Source organism: Scomber japonicus, chromosome 20, assembly GCF_027409825.1.
Source record: "Scomber japonicus isolate fScoJap1 chromosome 20, fScoJap1.pri, whole genome shotgun sequence".
Classification (NCBI taxonomy): domain Eukaryota; kingdom Metazoa; phylum Chordata; class Actinopteri; order Scombriformes; family Scombridae; genus Scomber; species Scomber japonicus.
Window position 1 is genome coordinate 12,695,289 of NC_070597.1, and position 23,886 is coordinate 12,719,174.

General features: G+C 42.6%; 1 protein-coding gene across 3 annotated transcripts; it reads right to left on the reverse strand.

The window, feature by feature from the left end:
* Positions 1–773: 773 nt before the first annotated feature.
* Positions 774–23,666, reverse strand: kat6b (K(lysine) acetyltransferase 6B). 3 transcript variants are annotated; one of them, XM_053340900.1, is made up of 17 exons: positions 23,553–23,666; positions 21,962–22,822; positions 16,948–17,056; positions 15,353–15,468; positions 15,035–15,116; positions 14,405–14,534; positions 13,073–14,034; positions 11,849–11,970; positions 10,363–10,475; positions 10,080–10,221; positions 9,782–9,943; positions 9,119–9,212; positions 7,315–7,546; positions 6,873–7,032; positions 6,195–6,467; positions 5,027–5,321; positions 774–4,905 (listed from the first exon to the last, which is right to left on the reverse strand). In XM_053340900.1, the coding sequence occupies exons 2-17, from the start codon at positions 22,577–22,579 to the stop codon at positions 2,066–2,068; spliced, it is 6,450 nt and encodes a 2,149-aa protein (XP_053196875.1). In that variant the 5' UTR covers positions 22,580–22,822; positions 23,553–23,666; the 3' UTR covers positions 774–2,065. The 3 variants fall into 3 exon arrangements, with proteins under 3 accessions (XP_053196875.1, XP_053196876.1, XP_053196874.1); XM_053340901.1 differs by lacking the exon at positions 23,553–23,666 and adding an exon at positions 23,390–23,501 and having other exon boundaries at positions 13,979–14,034; XM_053340899.1 differs by lacking the exon at positions 23,553–23,666 and adding an exon at positions 23,390–23,501.
* Between the last annotated feature and the right edge of the window lie 220 nt (positions 23,667–23,886).

Sequence of the window (23,886 nt, forward strand, 5' to 3'; positions counted from 1 at the left end):
GACAAGTCTCAGTCAAGACACAGCAAGTAATGTGAGACAAATCCAAGTCAAGCTGCAAGAGGTCAGAGTCTATCAGAGCAAATGTAATGAATCCTTGAGTCTTTTTGTTTTTATTATCATTATTATTATTATTATTATGGAGCATATTTGCCTTTAATGGACAGTTAGTGGCAGAGAGGCTGAGAGAGAAATGGGTATCACATGCAACAAAGGTCCCTTGCTGGACTTCAAGCAGGTATGGTATATGTATAGGTATGGATATGGTATTTAGTTGCAGATATAAGGCATGTGCTGTAACAATTTATCAAACATTTTAAGGGAAATGCATTTCACTGGTCTAAATAAAGAAATTGCCACAGGTATCCAAATGCTATTAGTATTAAAATGTTACAGCTTTTCAAATTCCTCCCTTTAAAGTTGTGTCAATAGTGTTGTTGGTTGTTTTTGCATCATTTAGATCAAGACCTTTTTTTCTATTAAATATTAAAGGTGTGTAAAACCTGCCTGTTTCTTGCTGATTAGTGCTCTAGAATTTTACCCATGATCAAAACTGAAGTCATGTCGAGCTTTTAGGGGGTGAAATCTCAATTAAATCAAGTCTATGAGCAGCCAAGTTAAATGTTATTTCCTCACTTCTTAATTTTTTATCTTAAAATACTTTTCTGCAGAGACTCCTGGATTACCACCGATTTCAAATCTGTCATTACATTCCCGTTCTTACGATACGTCTAAGGCTAGTCTTTTTTTTTAATTAAAAGGAGAACAAGCATGTACATGGTCAATCATAATTTATTCTTATGCTAAAATGTACAGCATTTTAAGTGACTGACAAAAGGAGAAAAGTCATAAATACAAGAATGTCATTCTGTCCGATTTTTGTGCACATAGCCAGGTATTTCCCCCCTATTCTCACCAGCAACTCTGTACAGGTACAAAGGCTACAAAAGAGCAATATAAACAAAAACACAAGTACAAGTTGCGAATTACATGCAATTCATTAGCTTAGTTTGGTCTATTCACAGGCTCTATTCTTCTACACTTCGGTAAAATATAAATCCAACATTTTATAAAGATAGAAAACAAATCTACAGATGGAATGAAAACGTAGCTTTAAAGGCATTATGTAAAATATCAACTTTGGACTAAATTTATATTTTCTTTATTGTTATTCATTGTTATAATCATTTAGTTCTTTTAAATTCTGCCACACTTCTGGACATTTCGAAATGTTTTAGAATTTTCAGGGTACAAACACTGAGATATGCTTTGTTATTTTGACAGAAATCAGTCTGCTTTATTAAACAGAAAGCTGCCTCAAGGAGATCTGTTACAAAAGACTTCAGAATTATACATACATAGCAATAAAACCTCTCAAACTGAACAGAAAACAGGACTAAGTTTACATTTTTTTTACATTATTAGAATTAACAAAATATAGTTTCATCTTTCTCCCTGTGGAGGGAAACCTAATAAAGGCCAGATATCTTTAAAATGGCTTGCTATTAAGCACAACACTTGTACAGTACTACTCAATGCACTGTCACTAACAGAGACTGAAGCATGCTAGTTTTCACTTTACAAAATAAGTACAATAATTTAAATATACAAAGGCATGAGTATAGTACAAACTAATTGTCAGCACTGTTAGACAGGTACACTGAACAGGTTCAAACAGCCACTAACTCCACTTGTAGCAGGCACATTAAATGGCTTCATTTGAGGCTGCTACACGACTGCAAGACCACTGATGAAATCTCTACATCTGAGCTCTGAACCCGCCTGCTGCAAAGACACATCAGAGACACTAACACTAATTAAATAGATTTTCATCATAATGATGTAAGGCTTCCCATCTGGAGGAACAAAAATACTTTTTTTTTTTTTAAACATTAGCTTCAAAGTTTACTCATTGATGAAAAATTTTGCATTCTTTCCAAGTGCTGCTGCTGGTTTTTAAGTAATAAACAATAACAAAAAGACACCAAAAAGAAAAAACAAGGCCAGATCAGTGCATCTTTGAACAGCAAAATGCACGTGAGAAGAACCAGCTCAGTCCTGCGGAGAGTTACCGCCTGATGAAAGGCCCTTTCAGGGACTGCTTGGACATGCCTGTGTTCATGTAACCATGGTGACCAGCTGGAGTGTACACCATGTTGCCATGTGGTGGAGCCTGCATGGGCTGCTGGGGGTATGGCTGTGTTCCCATCATGCCCATCTGCATAGAGTACTGGGGTGACTGGTTCATATAGGCGTGGTTGCCATGGTAGCCACTGTTCATCATAGGCTGGCTCATGCTGTAGCCATTCATGGCATTGAGGGAGGGCATGTTCATGGAGTTGACATTGTAGGCTGGTGCCGGCATGATGTTCACGCTCATGTTCATGCGCGGCATGGTGGCCAACGTCCTGGATGGTGCCTGCATGGCCACAGTCTGTGGCGGCCGGGCATACATCTGCTGCTGGTGGTGTGACAGCGGGGCAGACTTGGAGCGTGCTGAGATATGACTCTTTGAGGCCATTTGGGGCTGGATGCGCTGAGAAGGCGGGATGCCCATGTTGCGCTGCAGCATCATGGGTGGTGGAGAGCTGAGATTTGGGGGTGGGGTCATGGTGGCCTGCACCTGTGGGTTGGAGACTCGATGTGGGGTCTGGGATAAGGATACCAGGCTGGAGTGCTGCGATGACAATGAAGGGGTGTTTGCATAAGATGTGATGGGGTGTGAGGCCGAGTGGTTGAAAGGCAGCGAGTGAGGGTGGTCGATGAACGTGTTGGTGAACTGCTGCAGTTTGGCCAGACTGAGGCCAGATGACTGAGAGTAGTGCCCGCTGCCATATTCCCCCTGGTGGTTGATTCTCTCGTAGAGGGTGAAGTTTGGGTTGCCAGACTCAGGGATGTCTGCCAGCTGCATGGTGGTGGTGAAGTTAGGGGGTATGGCGCACTGTGCCATTGACTGCTGCTGGCTGTGCTGACTGTGTTGATTGTGAAGACTATGCTGAGCGTGCTGATTGTGCTGGCTGAGCTGATTGTGCTGCAGGTGGTGATTGTGGTGGTGACTATGCTGGTTGTGGGGATTGTGTTGACTGTGCTGGCTTAGCTGATTGTGTGGACCGTGCTGATTGTGTTGGCTGTGCTGATTGTGTGGGCCATGCCTGCTGTGGGAATTGTGTTGACTGTGTTGGCTGTGCTGGCTGCGCTGGTTGTGTTGACTGTGCTGGCTATGCTGACTGTTACTAGGAGGCCTCTCCACCACCACGCAGCCCTGGGGCGACTTGACGTTGCAGTGCGGCGGCGAACTCAGGCTGTTCTGCTGAATCATCCCGCAGCTCCCGGGGTTGACGGCAGCCATTTGCTGGCTCACGGCACAGCTGCTCTGGGCCAGGCCACTAGGGGGGATGCTGCCATAGGAGCAGCTGTTCTGGGAGGGGCCTGCCCCACAGATGCTGCCTCCCATGGTGGAATCGTAGCTGCTGGGATTCTCGTAGTTCTCCGTGGTGCTCTCAATGCTGCCCAGATCGCTGAACCCGCTGTCCACCACCTGCTGCGAATGATCTGACACTGATGGCACATCCATCATGGGGCTGGTCTCCATGTTGTGGAGAGAGGGCACTGAGATTGCACTATGATCAGGGCTGATCTGAGTGTAGCCGCTCTCCAAAATGGAGACAGCCGGGCTGTTAACGGAGCGGACAGACTGGCTGGGATGGGACTGCGCAGACGAAAGGGGACTGCTGTGGTCTGACTGGGGGCAGTCATCCAGCGGGGTGAGCTGGGGGCTTTGGGCCATGTGGGCGTAGGTCTGCAGGCTCCTGCAGGCCTCCTGGCTCTCTACACAGTCCTGGAAAACATTCTCCTGCTCACTCTCTTGTGTCAGCGACTGAACAGCTTGCGCTGTCTCTGAGTCAATCTCTGTGCAGATTGGGGGATCCTCCCTCAGCACGGGACTGAGTGTTGGCCTCTCTGCAGGCTGAGGAGGCACGTGATCCGGACAAGGACTAGGTGTACTCTCTTCCTCTGACTCAGAGTCTACAGCGTTATCAGAGTCTACAGCTGCTACTGAAGCGACTGCTACTGCTGCAGGTGGTGGTGTTGCTACTGTCTTTTCTGTCACTGCATCCTCAATGCTTTCTGCAGCAGTAGCGGGTTCCTCTTCACTACACGGTACTGTAGAAACCTGCTGACTCAACTCAGAGTCATTGTCTTCTTTTGGATCTAAAAAAGGTGGGTTGCCTTCGGGTATTTCTTTTGAACTCTGTTGCAACTCTGTTTTGCTGCTCTCAGGCTCTGCTGTCTTGCTGTGACTGTCATCTTCATCATCTGCATCCTGGTCCTCTATTTGAGTTCTCTGCTCCTCCTCCTCATCTTCCTCATTGTCATTCTCCAATGATACAGCACCCACTGTACTGTGTTCCACTTCTTTGGCTGGGGAGTCCTGCTCTTGTTCACTCTCGTGCTGGTCTTCTTCAGGTGGTTCCGGGGAATCACATCTGTCCTCGTGCTGAGGGGACATGGCCACAGGAGAGGCGGCAGGTGAACACACTGGAGAAGCCAGCGGTGATCCCTCAGGGGAGCTTGACTTCTGGGATCGATGGTCAGCAGGACTTGGGGGCTCAGAGGGGAGCCTCTCTAGCATTTTATCTGGACTAGGCGGGTGTCTGGCTGCTTTGCTGCCCTCGTCTGCACTGACAATGTCGTGGTCTGGTTCCTCTTTCACTTCCTCAGTCTGAATATGGTGCTGTTCTGCCTCCATAGGAGTTTCAGGGGGCGTGTAGAGGTTGAGCTTGAAGCCCATTTTTCGCTCGTTCTTTAGCCTCCATTTGGGGGGACCCCGTTTCACTCCCTTGGGCCACCCTTTCTTCCGTTTCATTGGACGAGGTCTGCTGGGTCTCTTAGAAAGGACATCAGCTCCTACAGATAAAAAAAAACAACAAACATTTTACTGTCTTGCCAGAGAAACAGTACAATCTGCTATAAAAATATTTTATGAGAAATTATTCACTATAGAATATTTTTACGACAGTCCAAATACCTTCATTCCAGTGTTCAAGATTGTCTTTGTGTGCATTTTTCTCGAGTCTCGGGCGACCTCTCCGACGTTTCACAGGTGTAATCTGTGCCTTGTCCTCTTCCTCCTCCTCCTCCTCCTCTTCTTCTTCCATCTCACCCACTCTGCAGGTGCGCTCCAGCAGGGGCATTGGGCGCTCATCCTCTGAGTTGTCAAATGGCTCATTCAGCACCTCTGTCGTCTCAGAGATGGTTTCTGTTGTTACGCTGCTGTTTATTCTCTTTCTTTTACGTCCTCTCTTCTTCAGCACAATTGTTCTCTGAAACCCAAAAAAAAGAGATGAACCAATAAAAATAGAATAAAACCTCCATCAGAGAAGACTGGTTTTGTAAAGAATGAAAACTAGGGCACTAGGTGGATGACCTCCATTAGGATACAGCAGAAATTCATTCAGGCTTTTGTGCTAAATGTAAAATGTTAATACCACACTGTGAAACTAAATGTTTGAGCAATGCAGCCTGGTGTGGAAAACCGCAAATGAGACAGGCAGAGTAAGCAGAAACTACAGTCTATATTTTAATTCTCCAGTTGTTTTCCAACGGCTGCCTACGACTCAACCACTCTCCTCTCCGAAATTCTTCACAAGAAGAATGTGAAATCAATACTGTAACTAATGCACTAAATAAACTCCAACAGCCACTGCTGTTCCTTTCTGGATTTCATACAAAATTTGTTGAAAAGGTCTCCCTTACATCATGCAGCCGGCTGTAATATTATCTCAAGCACAAGGGGGCAGTGCCATATAGACAGAACAGATGTGAGAAGCACAGAGGAGGGCAGTAAATTAACCATGACCATTGACAATAGTACAAGGTTTAGCCTGCACAGTCTCGACACCAGCAGTGAAAACACAATCTATTATCTACAGCTGCAGGCACACAGGGAGGCTCCAGATGACAAGAGGAAGCCACTGAACCCTCCACTGAATTCATGAATATTTATCAAACCTTTCCATCTCACCCGAGTACACAACATGGTCCCTAATGAAGGAAATATCTAATGATATACATTCAATTCCACTATCTCCTAGGATAAAACTCCAGATAATCAATGTGATATTCCCACTTGGGAAAAATAGCTGACTTGTGATGATGCAAAAAGAACATAATTCACATCAATAAACAAAAGTCACCTTTCTTTTGGCTGCAAGCATTGCATGGGCTTTTGTCAGGATGGGTGGTGAGCCATCGGAGTCATCATCGTCGTCGTCATCGGCTTCATCATCGCTCAAGTCGTCTGACTGCTGGATGCGCCTGGTCCAGGACGGTGTGGGCCGGCGTTCGTAGGTTCTGTAGGGAACCTTGCAATGGACCTTGGTGAGAGGTTGCCTGCTACTGTGAGTCATCATGTAGCCCTCTCTCTCCTCCTTCTCCCAGCAACTGGCCTGCTCCTTCAGCCGCTCAGCCTGGTAATTAAACAGACAAGACGCATTATCTCTGGGAAAGGCACACGCACGACTACAACATCTGAGCAATGAGGCTAATGGGAAAACAAGAGATTGGAATTAACATCATGACAAATGAATCACTGCAGGTTTCTCCTGATAATAAGAGCAACGTCCTGATTGGATGTTGGCACATCATGTAGAAAACATTTCCTTTAAGCAACCGTGGAAAGATTGCATTTCATGGATGTAAGTGGTGAACTGATTTAGGGCAATTTTGCGCAACATTAGATGCCTGCTGACAGTGAGAATGCTCTGCCTGTTAATGGACTCTATTTGAACTCTCCAGCTAATCAAGCAAACCTTCAGCATTGCAGGAAATGTAAACAAATAACCAGTGTCTCTCGATTGATCAGGAAAACCTACATCCATCTCTGCCTCCCTCTCTTCCTCCGACAGGACTGCGTTGAGTGTCGTGGAGGGTGTCCAGCGCAGGGCATCAGGGTCCACCTCGTTCTGACGTGGGCTAGCCCTCAGCCTCTCCATGTGCCTCTGAATCAATCGCTCTCTTCTGATCAACACAATCCTGGGTCACAGAGAGAAAAGCCTATGAGTTAATATCCAAAACAAAGTGAAGCACGAGCCACAGTAGACAGAGGGTGATGTGTGGTTAAATACGAGCACAAAGACGTGCTCTTTGGGACAGCAGGTGCTCCGTGTCCTTGGGGGTGCTTAATCTGACTTACTTCTGTCAATATTCAGCGGCATTAATGGATATGCTGTTAAAAATACCCGCTGGCCTGGATAAGTCAGACAGCACACAGAAGCGGCAGCACAGGCTGAAGGAGACTGCGGCTCAGAAACTGACCTGCCATCCTGTCTGTCAATCATGCCGAGCTGCTGGAGAGTAGCGGCGATGTCATGTGGACACATCCCAGTGGCCCTGCTTATTCCTTTAACACTGATGTGTTTATCTGGGTGCTTATAAAGGTACTCCAGTATGACACTTTTCCAATATGCCAGGTAGGATAAGCGACCCAGATCTGACAGCGGCTTCTCCGGGGAGCCAGCTTGTCCTTCTTGCCTGGTGAGAAGGTAACCTAAAAAGACACGATTCAAACAAAAACAAAATGCTTTAGTCAAGCCAGAGGCTGCTGCTGGGTTATTTCAGATTGCATTTCAATCCCCGCACCCCCCTCCCTCATGGATTACATATTCATGTAAGGATGTGACACTGAACCCTAGTTGGGATTTCACCTTCAAATAGTATAAAGAGAAGCGAGGCAATCAGTTCTCCTCTCCTTCAACCTCTGTCAGAAGCTATGATACATGCTGGCAAGGGCAACAAAGGAGGTTGAAAGAGGGAGTAAAGAGGAAACAAAGCGACAGAGCGCAACAAAAAAGCAGCTGGGTGTCATTGCTCACAAGAGACTGCACTTAGAAGAGATAACGAACAAGAAAAAAATCTAATACTAATATGTATCTGTGTGTAATTAGTTTTATAGCGGCCCTGTCAAGGGTCATCCATTATGAGCGGCATGAAATTAATTAATGCCTTTTAATGTGCACCCACTACCGAGAACCAAACAAGCAAATCTAATCACCAAACAGTGAACACATAATATTCCAGTAATCATGAAAATATTCATTACTAAAGCTAAGAAGAGGAGCTGGTGATAACAAACACTTAGCAATGAATATTCAAATAAATTAATTGAAAAAAAGAAAGAAAAAAAAGTCATATTTCATTTCATGTCATTTTACAAGTATATTATCATTAATAAACCAAAACAAAAGAGCTATTCCACCTCTTTTGAATTATGATTTGAAAGGGAACATTTCTCACACAGACTCCCACTAATGCCATGCTCTCAGAGCTACCTGAGACAAAGTGTTCCTCTAATACAATCCAATATAACAGAAAATCTTAATCTAAACAACTTCCAGCTCCAAAGCTACATTTTCCAATAAAGCCTTCAAAGAGCTCAGAACTCAGCTGTGTTCAATCTCCCTTAATCCCTGTCTTTGTTATCAGCACACTCTCAATATCACAGATCCTCTCGCATCTCTGTGTCTCAATGGCTCCCAAAGTGAACAGGAAATCAAATGCTCCATTACCGCTCGCCCTCCCTGCACTCACTCCTTTTCCTTCTCTTCATCACACACTAACTCGGGGAGGAGACAACTCTTGAAAAATAATAAAAAAAGCTGTAATGATAAAAAAAACTGCCTGCCTAAACACAGAAATCCACTCAAGGCAGAAACTGTCTTCATAAGTGGGCCGCCAGGCTTTAAATATTGTATGTGTTGTGTTGCATTTACTGGACTAAAACATAAAAGCAGCATCTACACCTCAACTCGAGTCAAAGAGAGAGAAGTGTTTTTTTCTCTACAGAAAAAAGCTCTTCAGGCGATGCTTAGGTAAAATACTATTGGCCATGAAATAATGTATGCAGAGAGAATGTAATGTTTCTCAGTCCTAATCTTCTGTGATTGCCTAAGCACTGTACACCAATGCTCTTGATTTGACCACTTCAAAAGCCTTAACCAAATAACAGCACCTTGCCACAAGCTATAAGTTCACCCCTTTATCTGAAATTGTTTGTAAAGACCAAGAAAAAAAAGAAAAAAAAACTCAGTTCAGTGGTCTAAAAAAGCATTAAGGAACTTACTGAAATCAATAAGGAACCTTCCAAATCCTTGCCTTTGGTACTGAGGCATAATCATTATGCAGGAGACATTGTACTTCTGCTGGCAAAGCTTTTCCTGAGGGAAGGAGAAACAGATCAAGTATGTCAGAGCTCTGCTGAAGCTGGCAATTTACTGCACCTGCCATTGTCCTTGTCTGAAGCTGTGCACGTGTCCATGCACGCCACACACACACTCATACAATAAAAAGTATTGCTCTGTGTGTGAATTAAGGCTGCAGCTAACGATTACTTACATCACTGGTTAATCTCTCGATTTCTTGATTTTTCAATAAATTATTTAGTCTTTACAATGTCAGACAATAGTGAAAAAATACTGAGTTAAAAAGGTCTTGCTTGCTTAGTCTGACAATAAGTACAAAAAACAAACATATTTAAATTACAATCATAGCAAACTGAAAAAAACACAGAATCCTTATGTTTGAGAAACTGGAGTAACTCAAAGTTGACCATTTGTGCTTGAGTAATCGATTATTTGACTCATCATTTAAGCACTGTTGCGAATAAGTAACATCTACTTTACAAAAATGGACAAATTAGTGTAAAGTCCGTCTGTATCAGTATCACCATTCAAATATGATGTGCGGTATTCCTTCATTTCCCATATAATCACTCTGTAATTCTTACCTTGGAGAAATAGCCCACAAGATGACAGCCTTTCTCATCATTCTTTGTAAGTATGTAGAAGAGGAAAGGCTCCACATCATAATACAAGGTCTTGTGATCCAGGAAAAGCTTGGCTAACAGGCAGAGGTTTTGGCAGAATAGTTTGCTGACATTTCCATCAACCTAAACACGGAATAAAAGGAGCAAGAGGACACTGTTCAAACAGTCTCATTTTTTTTCCCTCCTCCTCCCAGAACCCATTCAGTGGAATCTCATGCAGCATACAGTTATTGCTTTATTGCTGTAAAAGGAAGCTGACCTCAAAGACGGAAAGGTCGTCCTTTCTGTAGATTTCATTGGCTGGCGGGTGGAACCAGCCACACTTCTTTGTGTGTCTCTGGAGAATGTTTTTGCTTCTCATGTACTTCAGACAGAACTCGCACAGATAAAGCTTTTGTAATCTAAAAAAGACAAAAGGAAGAAAGCTGTGGTTTATACTCAGGCATCTGATATTTTTTGAAGGACATTGACATAAAATTCTTCTCAAATGATAAAGTAATAACATAACCTGGCATTATTTGTTGTGCAAAAATCAACGTTACCTTGAATATTCAGGCGGGTAAGGTGACGAGTACCAGGTCTGAATCTCATTCTTCCCAAATTCAATGACTGCAGGGCATCGCATGGAGTCTGTGTTCATCAGAGGTCCAGTTCTCTGAGAAAAGATTGAACAAAGGCAAAAGGAGATATATATATAAATATTACCTGACCAAAATAATATGTAAATAATCGGATCTTAAATACTTGTGTAACATATCTTTAAACATAGAGTGGAAGTCGCTGCTGACATGTGGGTTAGCTGGTTCACTAGCTTTCAAGTGTTAAATGTGTTTTTATCATAAAATGATCATAAAATCTGAAATGTTCCTGTGTTTTCTGTCTTTACTCTAAATATATTTATGGCTACCACTGCTGTGAGTGAGTAACATTTAAGGACAGATAGAAGATTATATACATTATTTGGTTAGCATAGAATGACTACAGCTCCCATGAGTCTTAGCCATAACGTGCTACTAAAGACCTCATGGGAGCTGTAGTTGTTGAGGGCTAAAAAAAGAAACGTTATTTTATGTTGTTTAAAATATTTAAGACTCTGATGTTACTAAGCAGCACAATTGTAGATCTCCATCTGTGGGAAAATACATAATGTGGATGAGGATAGTGGAATAAAGGATAGTTCAAGGAGAGGTGGGACTGCTATATGAAATTCTATTTTAGCAGTATCTTTAAGAAATGTGGTTTATTGTGATGAACATGAGTTTAGATTTATACTGTGTTGTGTTGAAAATCTAAGAGTACATATGACAAACCGAGATAAGAAACCTTTCAATGTATTAATTTTATCCTTGACCTAGCTCTTTTGTTTCATTCTACATGAGTAAACATTGTAGAGCATCTCTTTAAAATACTTATGGCTGCTAGCAAGGAAGCCATCACACATAATTGACTGTCCCTACTACCAGTGTTGTGCCTGAACGTTCATATTTTGTGAACTGAACGTACTGTATTTCTGCCTGATGAACGTTATTGTGAACGTGTTCGTTCTGGCGTTTGTGAACGGCACTCTCTCAGTTTAACTTCGTTCAAGAGAGTGCCAGATTTCCATAGAGCCTTCCAGGCGAAACCCCGGCTAAAACACGCTGTAAACAGGCCTTAATATGTAGCGGATAAAACACCCAAACTGGCAACACCAGCCACCACAGAGTGGCACCGCCGCATGCATCATCAAAACACGAAGCATGGAGGCAAAAACACATGAAGGCAGCAGAACTTAGTTCAAAATTTTGAATTATGAACTGAATTAGTTCATTTTAAAATTTGTTAACTGAACTTTGAACTAGTTCATGTAGAAAGTGAATTTTCCCAACACTGACTACTACATATGTGATTGAAAGACCCTGTTCTTGTAATAATATTGTTATTGTTGCCAATGTCAACCCACCAGTTTAACTTAGAAGTCACAGTAGAAGTCAAATAGAAATTCCAGGTAGTGTTCAAGATGTTTATGCATGTGCACAGTTTCCTCACCTGCGCAGCGAGTTCCTGGACACGTGTGAACATCTCAACGTCCTCCTCCGTGACGTGGTCTCTGGACATGGCCGCAAAGTCAGTTTGGGCCTCCTGCTTCACTCGCAGCTCCCCATTGTGGCCTGTTACAGGCACAATAACACAACATCAACACATCAGATAGCAAATCAACACTAGCCTGTTTGAAGCAGCCGTGGCTGAATAATCTCATAAATGCATTCTATGCAAATGTGCTTATACTGTGAGTACTGCTGCTGAGCCTGTTTGAGGCTGTGTCTCAGAGGAATTTCATAATATATCATCTTTGCATGTTTATATGAAAATCCCTAATGTAATGAAGTGAAACTAAATCACTCTAATTGCGTAACCGCTTTCATGTGCTTAGTCATCCACCAAGACAGTTTCCCATGAATTAAGAAGCAGATGCAGTGAAGGGAGCGAGTGTCGACATGAAAAGCAACTGATGTTGGAAAGCAGGCAGTAATTCTTATGAAAGACATCAACACCATGACTTAACCATCAAAACAAAAACCCATTACAAGTGGAAGTGATGTGTCATTAACATATTTATGGAAATGTTCTGCTGGGTAAGTAGTGTTTGTGCAATGTATTGTTTGGAACTGCTTGAAATATATCCATTTGTTTTTCCGATGTGTTTTCTTTTTCCAACTCTAACTTCCTGAAGACAGTGAAATGCAAGGGTTACTGCCCTTCTGGCTATAATCATCATGTCAGCTCTGAGTCAGCTTGGGTGGATGAATCACTGGGTTGTATGTGTCTAATGACCGCTGGAAGTGAGGTTGAGTGGAGACAGTGATTTCAAGAGTGAGGGTGTGATGAGGAAGAGCGCTGATGGGACTACAGCCTCTACTAGGTAGTGATCACAATGTACGCACTACTGCAGAGGGTAAAGGACAGAGCAAGGAGCAACATGAGGGAGTTAGTGGGCCATGCACTATGACAAAAGCCAACGGGCGAGAGGATGGAAGCCACGTAAACTCCGCAGCCAAGTCAAAACGCAACGAAACTGGGTTAAGAAACTAAAATAATTCAAATTAGACAGAAGATTAGTAGACTGTTAGGATGTTGAGGGTGTCTTCTCAAAGAAAAGATTAGCTCTAGTCTGGAAAAAAATAACTGCGAGTGTCAAGCTTTAAAAAAATAAAGAAGAAGCTTAAAGGTGTGGAGACGCAGGTCTTGGCTGGCGTTTCGAGCCTTGCTTACCATGATTATTCTCAGGCTTAATTCTTCCGTCTGTCATGTCTCCCTTTCCTGGTGAGAGGGCTCCCTTCTGAGGGCTCACTTTATACCTCAGCCTGCCTAGCGTCCTGTGCTTTTTAAGGAAGGGGTTACGTTTGAAATGACTGACCATCTTAAACGGGTGTCCTCTGGGTCGGCCCGGCCCAGCAGATGTGGAGTGTAACCTATTTCTATTAAACTCGCTCTTTCCAAGGCGCTGGGGCCCCGTTTTGGACGCAAGGGGTGAATCCTGCTTATGGTGCATGCGCTTAGGTGGCGCGTAGCAAGGTAGTCTCTTTTTCCGCGACTGTCCCTGAGTAGTAAAAATGTGTGAGAGTCCGTCAAATAGTCCCTTAAGTTGGCTGCTATTGCAGAGACTACTCAGGGAAGGAACACTAGACTGGCTGGAAGAGCTCTGGGGCGAGTTAGCAGAGGTGGAGCTGCTGGACACCTGCGAGGGTGGGCTAAGTCCCGGCAACGTGGGAGCGGGAAGAAGTGCAGAGGACGAGGGGGTTATCTTTTGAGTGGCGTGAGCAGCAAAGGCAAACGGCTCTGGTGGCTTGGACAGTTTGGGCGGACCCTTGTCCCTAGAGCTGAACTGTTTGGCGGGCGAGTCTACGGCTACAACTCGCGAGCGACGGCCCACGGGGGAAGGGGTAAAGAATTTGGAAAGCCCATCAATAAGCCCTTTGGTTTTCTTGTTAACGGTGAGTGTAGCTGGGGTGGAGGTGGGCGTGAGGGGGGGAGTGGTGGTGGGGGTGGAAGTGGTGAATTGGGTGGCGTCGACCGCACAACGGGGGTCTGCAACAGCCAATCTGTCTCTGGCGTCCTTCACAGATGCAGCATGACCAGATGAAGGTGTGGAACAGACGGTAATCTTTTGAACCCTACCAGGTGACCCCCTTCCTCCAAGTGCTACCATGGAGCCATCACCACTGGTTACAGACCTGCAAAGAGACAAGAAAATGTAACTAGCATCTCAACGCACGACACATCTTTAAATTATTATCTATTCATTCATGAGAAAACACTGTTTGCTTGTTGTGCTCTTATTCTCTGTGAAAGCATTTTGTAACTTTGTTAAAGGATAATTCCAGTTTATTATAACTTGGGTCTTATTTTTGTGGGTTTTGACCATTATTTATATCTGTTATAATAACACTGTACTCCGCAAAGTAATTGCTGAGAACTCTGGAATACGCAACATTACTCACAACCACAGCAAGTACAGCAAGTAGGTCAAAGTTGAACCAGAGGCAATATGAATTTCCCTTTAACAAATTGAAACTGCTAATATTGAAATTAGCGCACACTTACATTCTTTGCTTGAGCTTATTTCTGGGCCTTCCGATTGGCTTTGCATATCGACGTTTGATCTGATCGGCTTTCTTGTGCAGCAGTTTCTTCCCATTCTCCTTCGGTCTGCATACTTGGCAGATCCAGGTTCCTGGAGGGTGTCCAAACACAGAGAGTACCGTTTGGTTGGGTTCATCAATTCAGAGGACATACAGTACATTCATTTGAAACATTTCCTTTAATACCAAGAGCTGGCCAGCATCCCACCAGCTCACAATGACAATCAATTACTCAGCACAAAGCGAAAATCCATAAGAAAAACATTGGGTCAATTCTCTGTCCAGTGAAATAGACTTCGTGTCAGCTTGTTGAGCAAAGCTATGTGACTTGTATGAATTGCCTGCCAAATGTCCTACTACAGTACGTGCACCATCATTACAAGCCTCGCTGTAGGGTCACTACTGTAATCCAGAGATAGCAAATCTCCCCAGGGATGCTGGAATAATTTGATATGCATGCAAAGCTCCTAATAAGCCACCGCTGCCTCTCTGTATGCTGAGTGACAGCCCCAAACGGCTGTCTGTGAAGAAAAAGGCTTTGAATTGACAGCAGAGAGGGAAACAGAGAAGCCAGACAGTGTAAACACCTCACCTTTTGGCATTCTTGAAAGCGGCGGGTCGCAGCATTCCATGTGAAAGCCCCGATCACATGAATCGCAAAATAGCATCTCATCCTGAAAGGGAAGAGCAGGCATGTGTAAGGGATGTCCCTGTTGCATACATGTAAAAAAAAAAAACACCCACACCATTTAAAGTCGTTTGCAAAAATAAACCCAATTGTGCACAAGAGGCGCTTTACAAATCTGAGGGAAAACCAACAAATCCTCAGAGATGCACAAAATGGGATCTACCTCCGAGCCATCAACACTGAAAATGGTGCGTGTTAACATGTATGCGACATTATACTTACAGCGTTTTTCCCCTGTATTCGACAGGAGCTGCAGGTTTTGCATTCAATACACTGCCACCGTAATCTCTTCACATTTGAGGTTAATTCGGGGGAAAACTTCAGACATGATGGATGCCCTTAAGAAGTAATCAAAAATGCAAATTAGCATGACATATTTTTACCAGCGTTGACTGTGTCACAGAGTTAGGAGACGACGCTTTCCATTTAATCACACAGTCAGGTTAAATATTAACACATTACATCATCCAAAACAATAGTAGGCCTGTATGTCCGCAACACTTCTTTTCCCCTCTGCCACAAGTTGTGTCTAAAAACAGTATGATCGAACATCTGAGCCGCTAATTACAGATAATTTGATCTTAATGAGGCAGAAACAGTAGCAGCACTCATTCTAATGGAAGCCGATCCATGAAAGTCATGTAAAAGCTTGCCTTCTCCCTCACCCGGCTCCCTCTCATGGTTGTAAAACAGCTGTTTTACAGTGAGAGCACAATTTGTGTACACTACGAGCGGTTAATGAAAACCACCTCGACGCTACTTAGTCAAATTTGAGCTATAAAAATGTCACCAGGAGAACAATTCCTTACGGCATTTAAAATAATTGTTCAAACATAAATGACTCCTTAGCAGAGGTAATTTTATGGGGGGTTAGCAGTTTTGTCTGGAACAAAAGAACAGTAAAGGAAATGCCACCAATCTGCAGCGGGAAAATGGTTGATCTTTGATCCTCTGTGCCTGGTGTGCTATATAAGAAGATTCTGAATTGAGCGAAAATTACTTGGGTGATTTCAGATTCTAATGGCCACTTATGGAGCATCTGCCCTTCTTGAGCCCAGTGAGAGTTGCAAGCAATTTGGATCCCTTCAAACCACTCAATTTCAACATTGTTCTTCCAATAAATCCCTTAAAGGGAAGTGGAAAAATATGGAGCAAGCATATGACATCTGCCTAGCGGATGCTGAGAACTGCTGATACCAGAGTTTGGAGATGTGATGATTTACTGTTTCTTGCGAGGTGACAGAAATTTATTAGCCATCACAGATTGTCCTATATCCTTTAAACTCTTATGTTGCTTAAAAATATCTCCGGTTGTATTCAGTGATTGCAGGCTATGTTGCAAATCAAATATGTTGCATATAAACATTAGGTCAACTTAATGTCCAAAAAATGTACTATAGCACTCAGTAACTATGGCAATAATGTAATTACATACATAGCTTGATAATGAAATTAAGCAACATATCATGACAGAACATTTAATACATGTTAGTCATGTATATGTTCTACTTTAAAGTTAGAATTTTTCATGGCTAGACAATAAGGAAGTATTATTGCTTATTATTACTTTACTGAAATGTTCATTTTTGGTATGTTGTTATGAAATGTTGAGCTCCAAATGAATGCTTAATTGTCAGTGTTGCAAAAGTAACTAAATGAGGAAGTGAAATTATTGTTTTACACAGTACTGACAACTATTCTTATCAATACTGTGCAAATGATCTCCTCTTATACACTCCCACTGTTGCCTGTTCATCTTGCCAACATGCTAACAGTTCTGTCCAGACTACAACATGTTACGGCTTGTGACAACTTACCACTGCTCCCACAGTCTGCACAGGACAGCAGCTCTTCTGGCCGCTTGTCCCGATTTGACTCTTTCGTTCCAAGACAGAAACTGCATATTGGGATGGGGTCGACCCGGAGCTGGGTGGAAACACAAACAGAGACAAACTGTTTAAAAAACAGAAACGGGCACAGGCTGCGTGTGTAGTGCTTGAGAGACTGTTTGTTTTCGGACATTTTATCTTGTCAAGATTTGTAGATTGCTGTATACACACTCGGCTGGTTAAAGCAAGAAGGTGAAACCTGCTTGTGGATGAAGTGAAACAGCTGCAGAGACACAAACCGAAAGCACGAGCTGAGAGAATGAAAACAAAAAAAAAAAGTAGAGTTCTCACAGACTAGAACTGAATAATAAATGAATCTCGTCCTTGGAGATACGCTGCATTTCAGATCCACCTCCTTTATCCATTACATCTGAATGGGAGAGTGATCTTAGTAATCATAGTTTAAGGGCTTAATCCAATTCTTAAAGCTTGCACTCCAGTCTGAAAGGATTAACCAGCATGTAATCAAATTACCTCAATAATAAAACATGCTCTCATTGTTACCGCCATGATCCACCGTAAATGTTGCAAGTCTCAGAACAAACACTCATTTAAAGGCTTACGGTAAAGTTCAGAAGAAGTAAAATATGAGCTCAAGATTTAAGAGGATTTCCCCATTGATCACTAAGAATGAAGAGAGGCTGACTCCAGGGAAACTGGGAAATACTCGACTTGTCATCTATTTAAACAGCAGCCAATCTAAACCCAACCAATATTAGCCTGAAATTATGGCCACACTCAACTCAAGATTGTGGCGATGCCTTTCATACGGTGTCCCTTTAAATATGAGATCATTTAAGCGGGCCTCTAGAGGAGCATCAAACAAGCTGCTGCCTCTGTCCCTGCTTGAGAGGAAGTTCTTAACGGAAAATAACACTCACAGGGTGTGACCATAAATAACCTACCTCATCATCAGTTTACACACTAAGGCCTTGTCAATTGACTGGAGCTTTGGAGGGCACTCTGGGGAGGCACATAATTAGTTTCTATGATTCAGATCAGCATCCTCACCTCAACCAAATTTGCAACCTCCATATCTCTATTGATGCTAACCTTCTCCTGACCTGCAGTTGAATGAAAGGGGTATCTTGGGGTTTTTCATCCTTCCATCCTTCAGCACACATATGACAGGACCATGCTTTCAACTTGTCACACTATCTAAATGATTCCCAGGAGGAAAATGCAGCAAGGGATACAGTGGGAATTCGGTCACTGGTCCTGGCTGTTGCATCAATTAGATGTTACGGCGAGGGGAAAGCAGTTTACTGCCACATCAATGATTACTCTATTTTCCAACCTGCCAGGTCAATATTTGAAAACGGGCACTGACATTAGAAGCTGACTGCTGCTCACACAGCTGTGATTACGGTTCAAAAACAGTGAAATAAACTGCTGCTGCACCTGTAGGATACAACAGTGAGGCTCTGAGCTAATCAGTGATTTTGTATCATCTCATGTTAAAGAAAATAAAATGCATTTTGCTCATATTTAGTGAGCTCTATAACTAATAACAACCTGCTGTTCATATTACAAACAAACATAACTGCTGCTGAAACAATTAGTCCATTGGTTAAAACATTTTCTGCTGCTATATTACTGTACAACGTTTATCACACTAAATGTGACAGTTTGTTTTATATTCCTAAACTGAATGTTGATCAGACTACAGAACCAAAAGATAAGACCTTTGATTTCTACAACATGCGATAGTATACACAGACTAAACTATTTATCGAAAAAAAGATCACACACATGACCCCGGTTTGTTTTGATAATTGGACTACACAATGTCTGACAAATAAGGGCTTATCAAAAGTTCAGATCACATTCACTCGGAGCAGAGATAAACAGAGAAATATTAACTGTTGTCCTTGATCACAAGCCATTTTCCTTCAAAGAGATGCAGCCAAAGGCGTTTAAAACCAAGGCCTTGGAGTTGTTAAGAGTTAAGAAGTATTTCTTCTTTGTGTATAAAATTTGCATGTGTGCCATTAGGGATGGTGTTTAATAGCATTTTGTTAGATTTAACTTTCAACAGCTGCAGTAACTAAAGGCTAAAAGAAGTACAACTCAGACGTGTTTAACTTCCTTTTGTTAGCAGAGAAAGCAGGAACATTACTGTTTTTACTGGCTTCCCAATTAATGTTCACAGCCTGCACCTACATGAAAATGAGATGCGTAATGGTGTAATGAAATGTTCATTAAACGTATCTGACATGATCAATTAACAGCTGTAGCCTCCTGTACTTCACAAGCTACTTACTCATGAGTCTGAACTATTAAAACCATCAGATTAAAAAAGTTGATACGATATGAATCAACGTTTAACTGGGAGACCCTTAAAACTGATATGAGATGATGGGCTAGATTATTTCTGTACAGACGCTACTCTGTTGGTCTCTGCTGAACCACAGGAACACACCATGCACAGTGGTGTTAGAAAAAAAAAGAAAAAAGAAAAAAGTGGTGTGTGTTTTCAGTCACAGATAATCTTTTGTTGAATACAGACACCAGCTGCAGAGAGCATTTTAACAACAGAATAGCCAAACTTTTCATTTTTAGCCGTTACAGAATTAACATTAATTAGCTACAGCTGCTCTTATGTGCTGCCGGTGATCACTTTAAGCAGCGACTGAGACAGCTGGCTAAAAATGAGAAGCCTGCACCCTGCATACTTTCCATCGCTCCTCGCTAATACAAAGAGCGAGAAGTGATAAAAGGTTTGATAAGATATTTGTTAGCATCAAAGCTCAACTAATCTAGGAGTTTTTTTTTTCTGACTGGAAACCAGATCCAAGATGAAGCTGGCTACTGGAACCCATCCAGCTGACGTGTTTTGTTATACTGCATGAAGAGAAAAACTGAAGCATTGAGACTTTAAAACTTAAGTTGTGGATCAACAAAATGTCTGTGCTAATGTGCAGCCTGTGCATAGTGCTGATGATATGCTCAGAGCTGACAGACCATTTTTTTTTTAAACTAAAAATTATCTTAATAAGTCTCCTTCTCCTCCTCCTCCTCCTCCTCCTCCTCTCTTCATAGCATAGTCTCCAATGGCTTGAGCTATGAAGTCTAATCCAGGAACTGGAGAATTAATTTCCATCAGGAATATTCTCAGGCCTGGTGATTAAAACCAATAGCTATTTGCAATCTAACACAGCACAAAAATGCTGAAAAACAGAGAAACAAACACAGCTGAAGAGATGCTGATGATTTTCTTGGGGATTCTAAATTAAGTACATTACAGGAAATTATGCTGCTTCAAAAGAGCATGCTGTCCTGAGTGAGGGGGTGGGGTCCTATTAGACTGCTGGTAGAGCAAGCGAGCGAGAGAGAGAGAGCGAGAGAGAGAGAGCTCAAGTGGTTGCATAACACAGCAAGAAAAAAAAAAACTCTCATTCCTTGCCTTTGTTCCTGCCAGAGTCTCTTCAGAATGTAATAAACTCTAAACCAAGACTGCTCTTTTTTACCTCAAAGTATCTGTTATTCTCAACACGCACACAGTCACACACACACACACACACACACACACACACACAGTCACACACACACACTAGTTGTGCTTAAGGAACAGAGCAGGCAGAGATGTCTCATCCTTTGAAGTGAACGGTAAACCTGGACCGGGCTAGGTGATGTCATCAGGCCGGGAGCAATAGGTTGAAATGTTCCAAATGGAAAACAGCAGGCCTTCCTCAGCTATGAGAACCATCACAGGACACTGTGTCTCTAAACAGTTCTCAGTTTCACTCTTGGCCTGACCACAGACACAGTCACAGTTGTGGCTGCAGCATCAAGGTGTCGCTTCCTGATTATTCACTGTGAAACTGGTGGGGAGCAGGGTGACATCTCTATAGACTGATGCTGCTCGCCACTTCAGCTGCATAACTTGTGCATAAACTATTAGACCGCAGCTCATCTTGATGAGCCTCGACACATGATCTGCAGAAAGCATTTACAACAAACTACCTAGATGACTGTATGCTGTACGTCGGGGGCCACACAAAGAAAAACTACTTTCCATGTAACGCTCTCCCGCGCAGTCTTAAAATTGCAAAGCAAGTACAAAAGTGCTGTCATTTTACAGACATTTGTTTGCAGGGTGTGTTAAAGCTAAGCACCAGTAAAAAGAGACACAATCTCTGCAAAGCTATAAACCACCCCTGAGGTGCCAAAAGCAGCGGAAACAATGCAACCTGGAAGTTTGTTTATATGGTTTCTTTTCCTCTCTGGGGCATCACAGTTAGCACAAAGGTCATAACAGCTGCATGAAGTCTGAGAATATTCTGTCCTAACACACACATACTTCAGCTCCAGTTTCCCAGCCATATTTTGTAAAGACTAGTTTGTGCTCTTGTCTTTGTAAATTACAGATAAAATATCACAATTCTGTTCACTAATGCTTTTGCTACTCACAAGACAGCCAGCCACATCCCTTAAGGTCATTAGGCTAGAGTTACATAACTTGTGGGAAGCCTACAGCAGACTGCCTACCACACACTGTCAGCATGACTTTCTGGTTATCCAAGATCTCTTATTATGGAGACCAAGACCAACACAACCCCAAAGGGACGCTCTCTAGATTTGCGTTGTTTCTGACCTGCCAAACTAGAGTCCCAAAGATTAAGACCACAATCGTAAAATTCCCATTAAGCACATTCTACTCAGTGGTAGCCCAAAATGTTACCCTTGCTCCTTGGAATAAGAAATTTCCCAAAAAAGATGCAAAAAAAACTCCTTAATACATGCAAAACAAAGCTTTAGTACATGTTATAGCTGAGTGAGAATCTTCAAATCCATGACACATTGATAACTAAGATGATTTCGGTCATTATAGGACGCCCCTTTCGGGTTAGCAGCAACATAAAACACAGCAAAGGTGAGGGTGATATAGGGATCAGCATGAGGTGAAGGAGTGAAAATGTAGAGGCCAAGGTGTGTGTACCTGGTCTCGCTCATGGGGGAGGAGTGTCACTGATGACAGGACCAAGGGGGAAGCACTTGGACACCTGGAGCCCCTTCCCTCTGCACTGCCATGGCTGAGCTTATACCGCGGGCCATTTTTCAACAACCTGCCGTTGTTAACCGACCGCTTGGCCGCCAGCCGTAACCGCTGCCGGAAAGCAGGGTTATCAACAATGTTTGAGAGGTCATCCTGGTTCCTCAGATACCTCTCGATGTTCTTTAGTGAGGAGCCGTGTGTATCATCCAGGCCCTCAATGGCCCTCTTAAGTATCTTATTCCAATCAATATGGCGAAGATCGCTTGAATTCCATATAGATTCCTTTGATGGCACAGACACGTTTGCAGGCGGGATTGATCCAACTCTCCCGGGATTTCCTGGGTCCTTGTAGGAGGCGCTCCCCTTATTTGTAACCTTGAGAATAGAGCCATCATGAACACTTAATTCCAACTGCTCAAGGACGGTCTTCTTGTCCAGTCCATGTGACGTGGCCACCGCATGACAAATTCTCTCCTCCGATGGCCTCTGCTTTTGCCTTTTGATTTTCTGTATTGCTTCAAGAATCCACTCCGTGTACAGAGGGTTTGCAAGTTTTACCATGGTTGAACAATTACACTCACAAAAATGTTATCCATACAGATTCCTCCTTTCTGCTGCTGAACACTGGGTACATCCACATCCTTGATAAGGTCAAAAAGTTATGTTCCACTCCGCCATCCACATACTTTTCCTCAATCCTGGGTATCAGACATTGAACTTGAGGAAAAAGTTGGCACTAATAAATTCCACAATTGTAGTTACCACCTGACCTGGAGCTGTGTTAACTGAAATCCCAGATCAAATCTAAAAGAAGAAGAAGAAAAAAAGAAAAAACAAAAAGGTCAAATACATTTGCAATTCACAAACTGTCTCCTGTTAATTGCTATTTCCTCATATACACATTCTACAAACTATCTTATAGCACATTGTATGTAAAGGCTAAGCCAGAGGCATGTAGCAAGAACTTTAAAGATGTGCTAAAACATGAGACACAGATGGATTATAACAGATGCAGGAGCTGTCATGGCTGCTAAAGAAATTAGAGTGACTTAATCCATAGTCTGACACCATATTCCACACAGCCAACCAGATGTCCATTTCAAAAAGAGACTATTTTGTCAAAGTAGCTAATAACTTTTCACACTATGACAGTTTAAGCTTAGCTAGAAACTTCCACCGACTTCTGGAAAAAAAAGTCTGAACTCTCTCCTCGGTAGTTTTTTTTATGGTTTCAGATTCATTTTCAACATTAAAAAAAAAAACGAAAAAAAAAAAACACGAAACAATCTTACAAGTTAACATTATTTCTGCAGCACGTAAGTTACAAAGTGTCAGTTTAACATTGCGGTTTTAAAAAAAGGTTTTACTCACATAAAAAGAGCACAAAAAAGGAGATTGAACTGTAATGACAGATGTATATAATCAACGATCACTTCCTGACAGCTGCCGTGAGACGTTTTAAAAAGGCCAGTCTGCAAATCACCACCGCGCCGTTTAACGAAGAAAACAAACCGGTAATAACTACGTGACAAACCTAGAGTTGTGTTTCCGCTGAGTTGAGCAGATAAATGACAGTGTTGCCAGCATTACTGATGTCACCTAAACAGTCGCCATTTTGTTACAATGTTGTAGTTTACATGAATCCGACATGACGCTGATTACAATCCAATGGAGTCTCATTAAACCTTACCTACACTAATGTGCCCTCCCTAGCAACTTCAATATTGGCTGTAAAGACAAGATCCGATTTCTGGTTTGATAAAGCACATGTCAATCTTTATGTATGAGCTCACTCCGAGAGGCACGGCACTGGCTGTATGATCTGTCACTTCACTCAATTGACCCGCCTCTTAAGGTGCCTTCAGTGA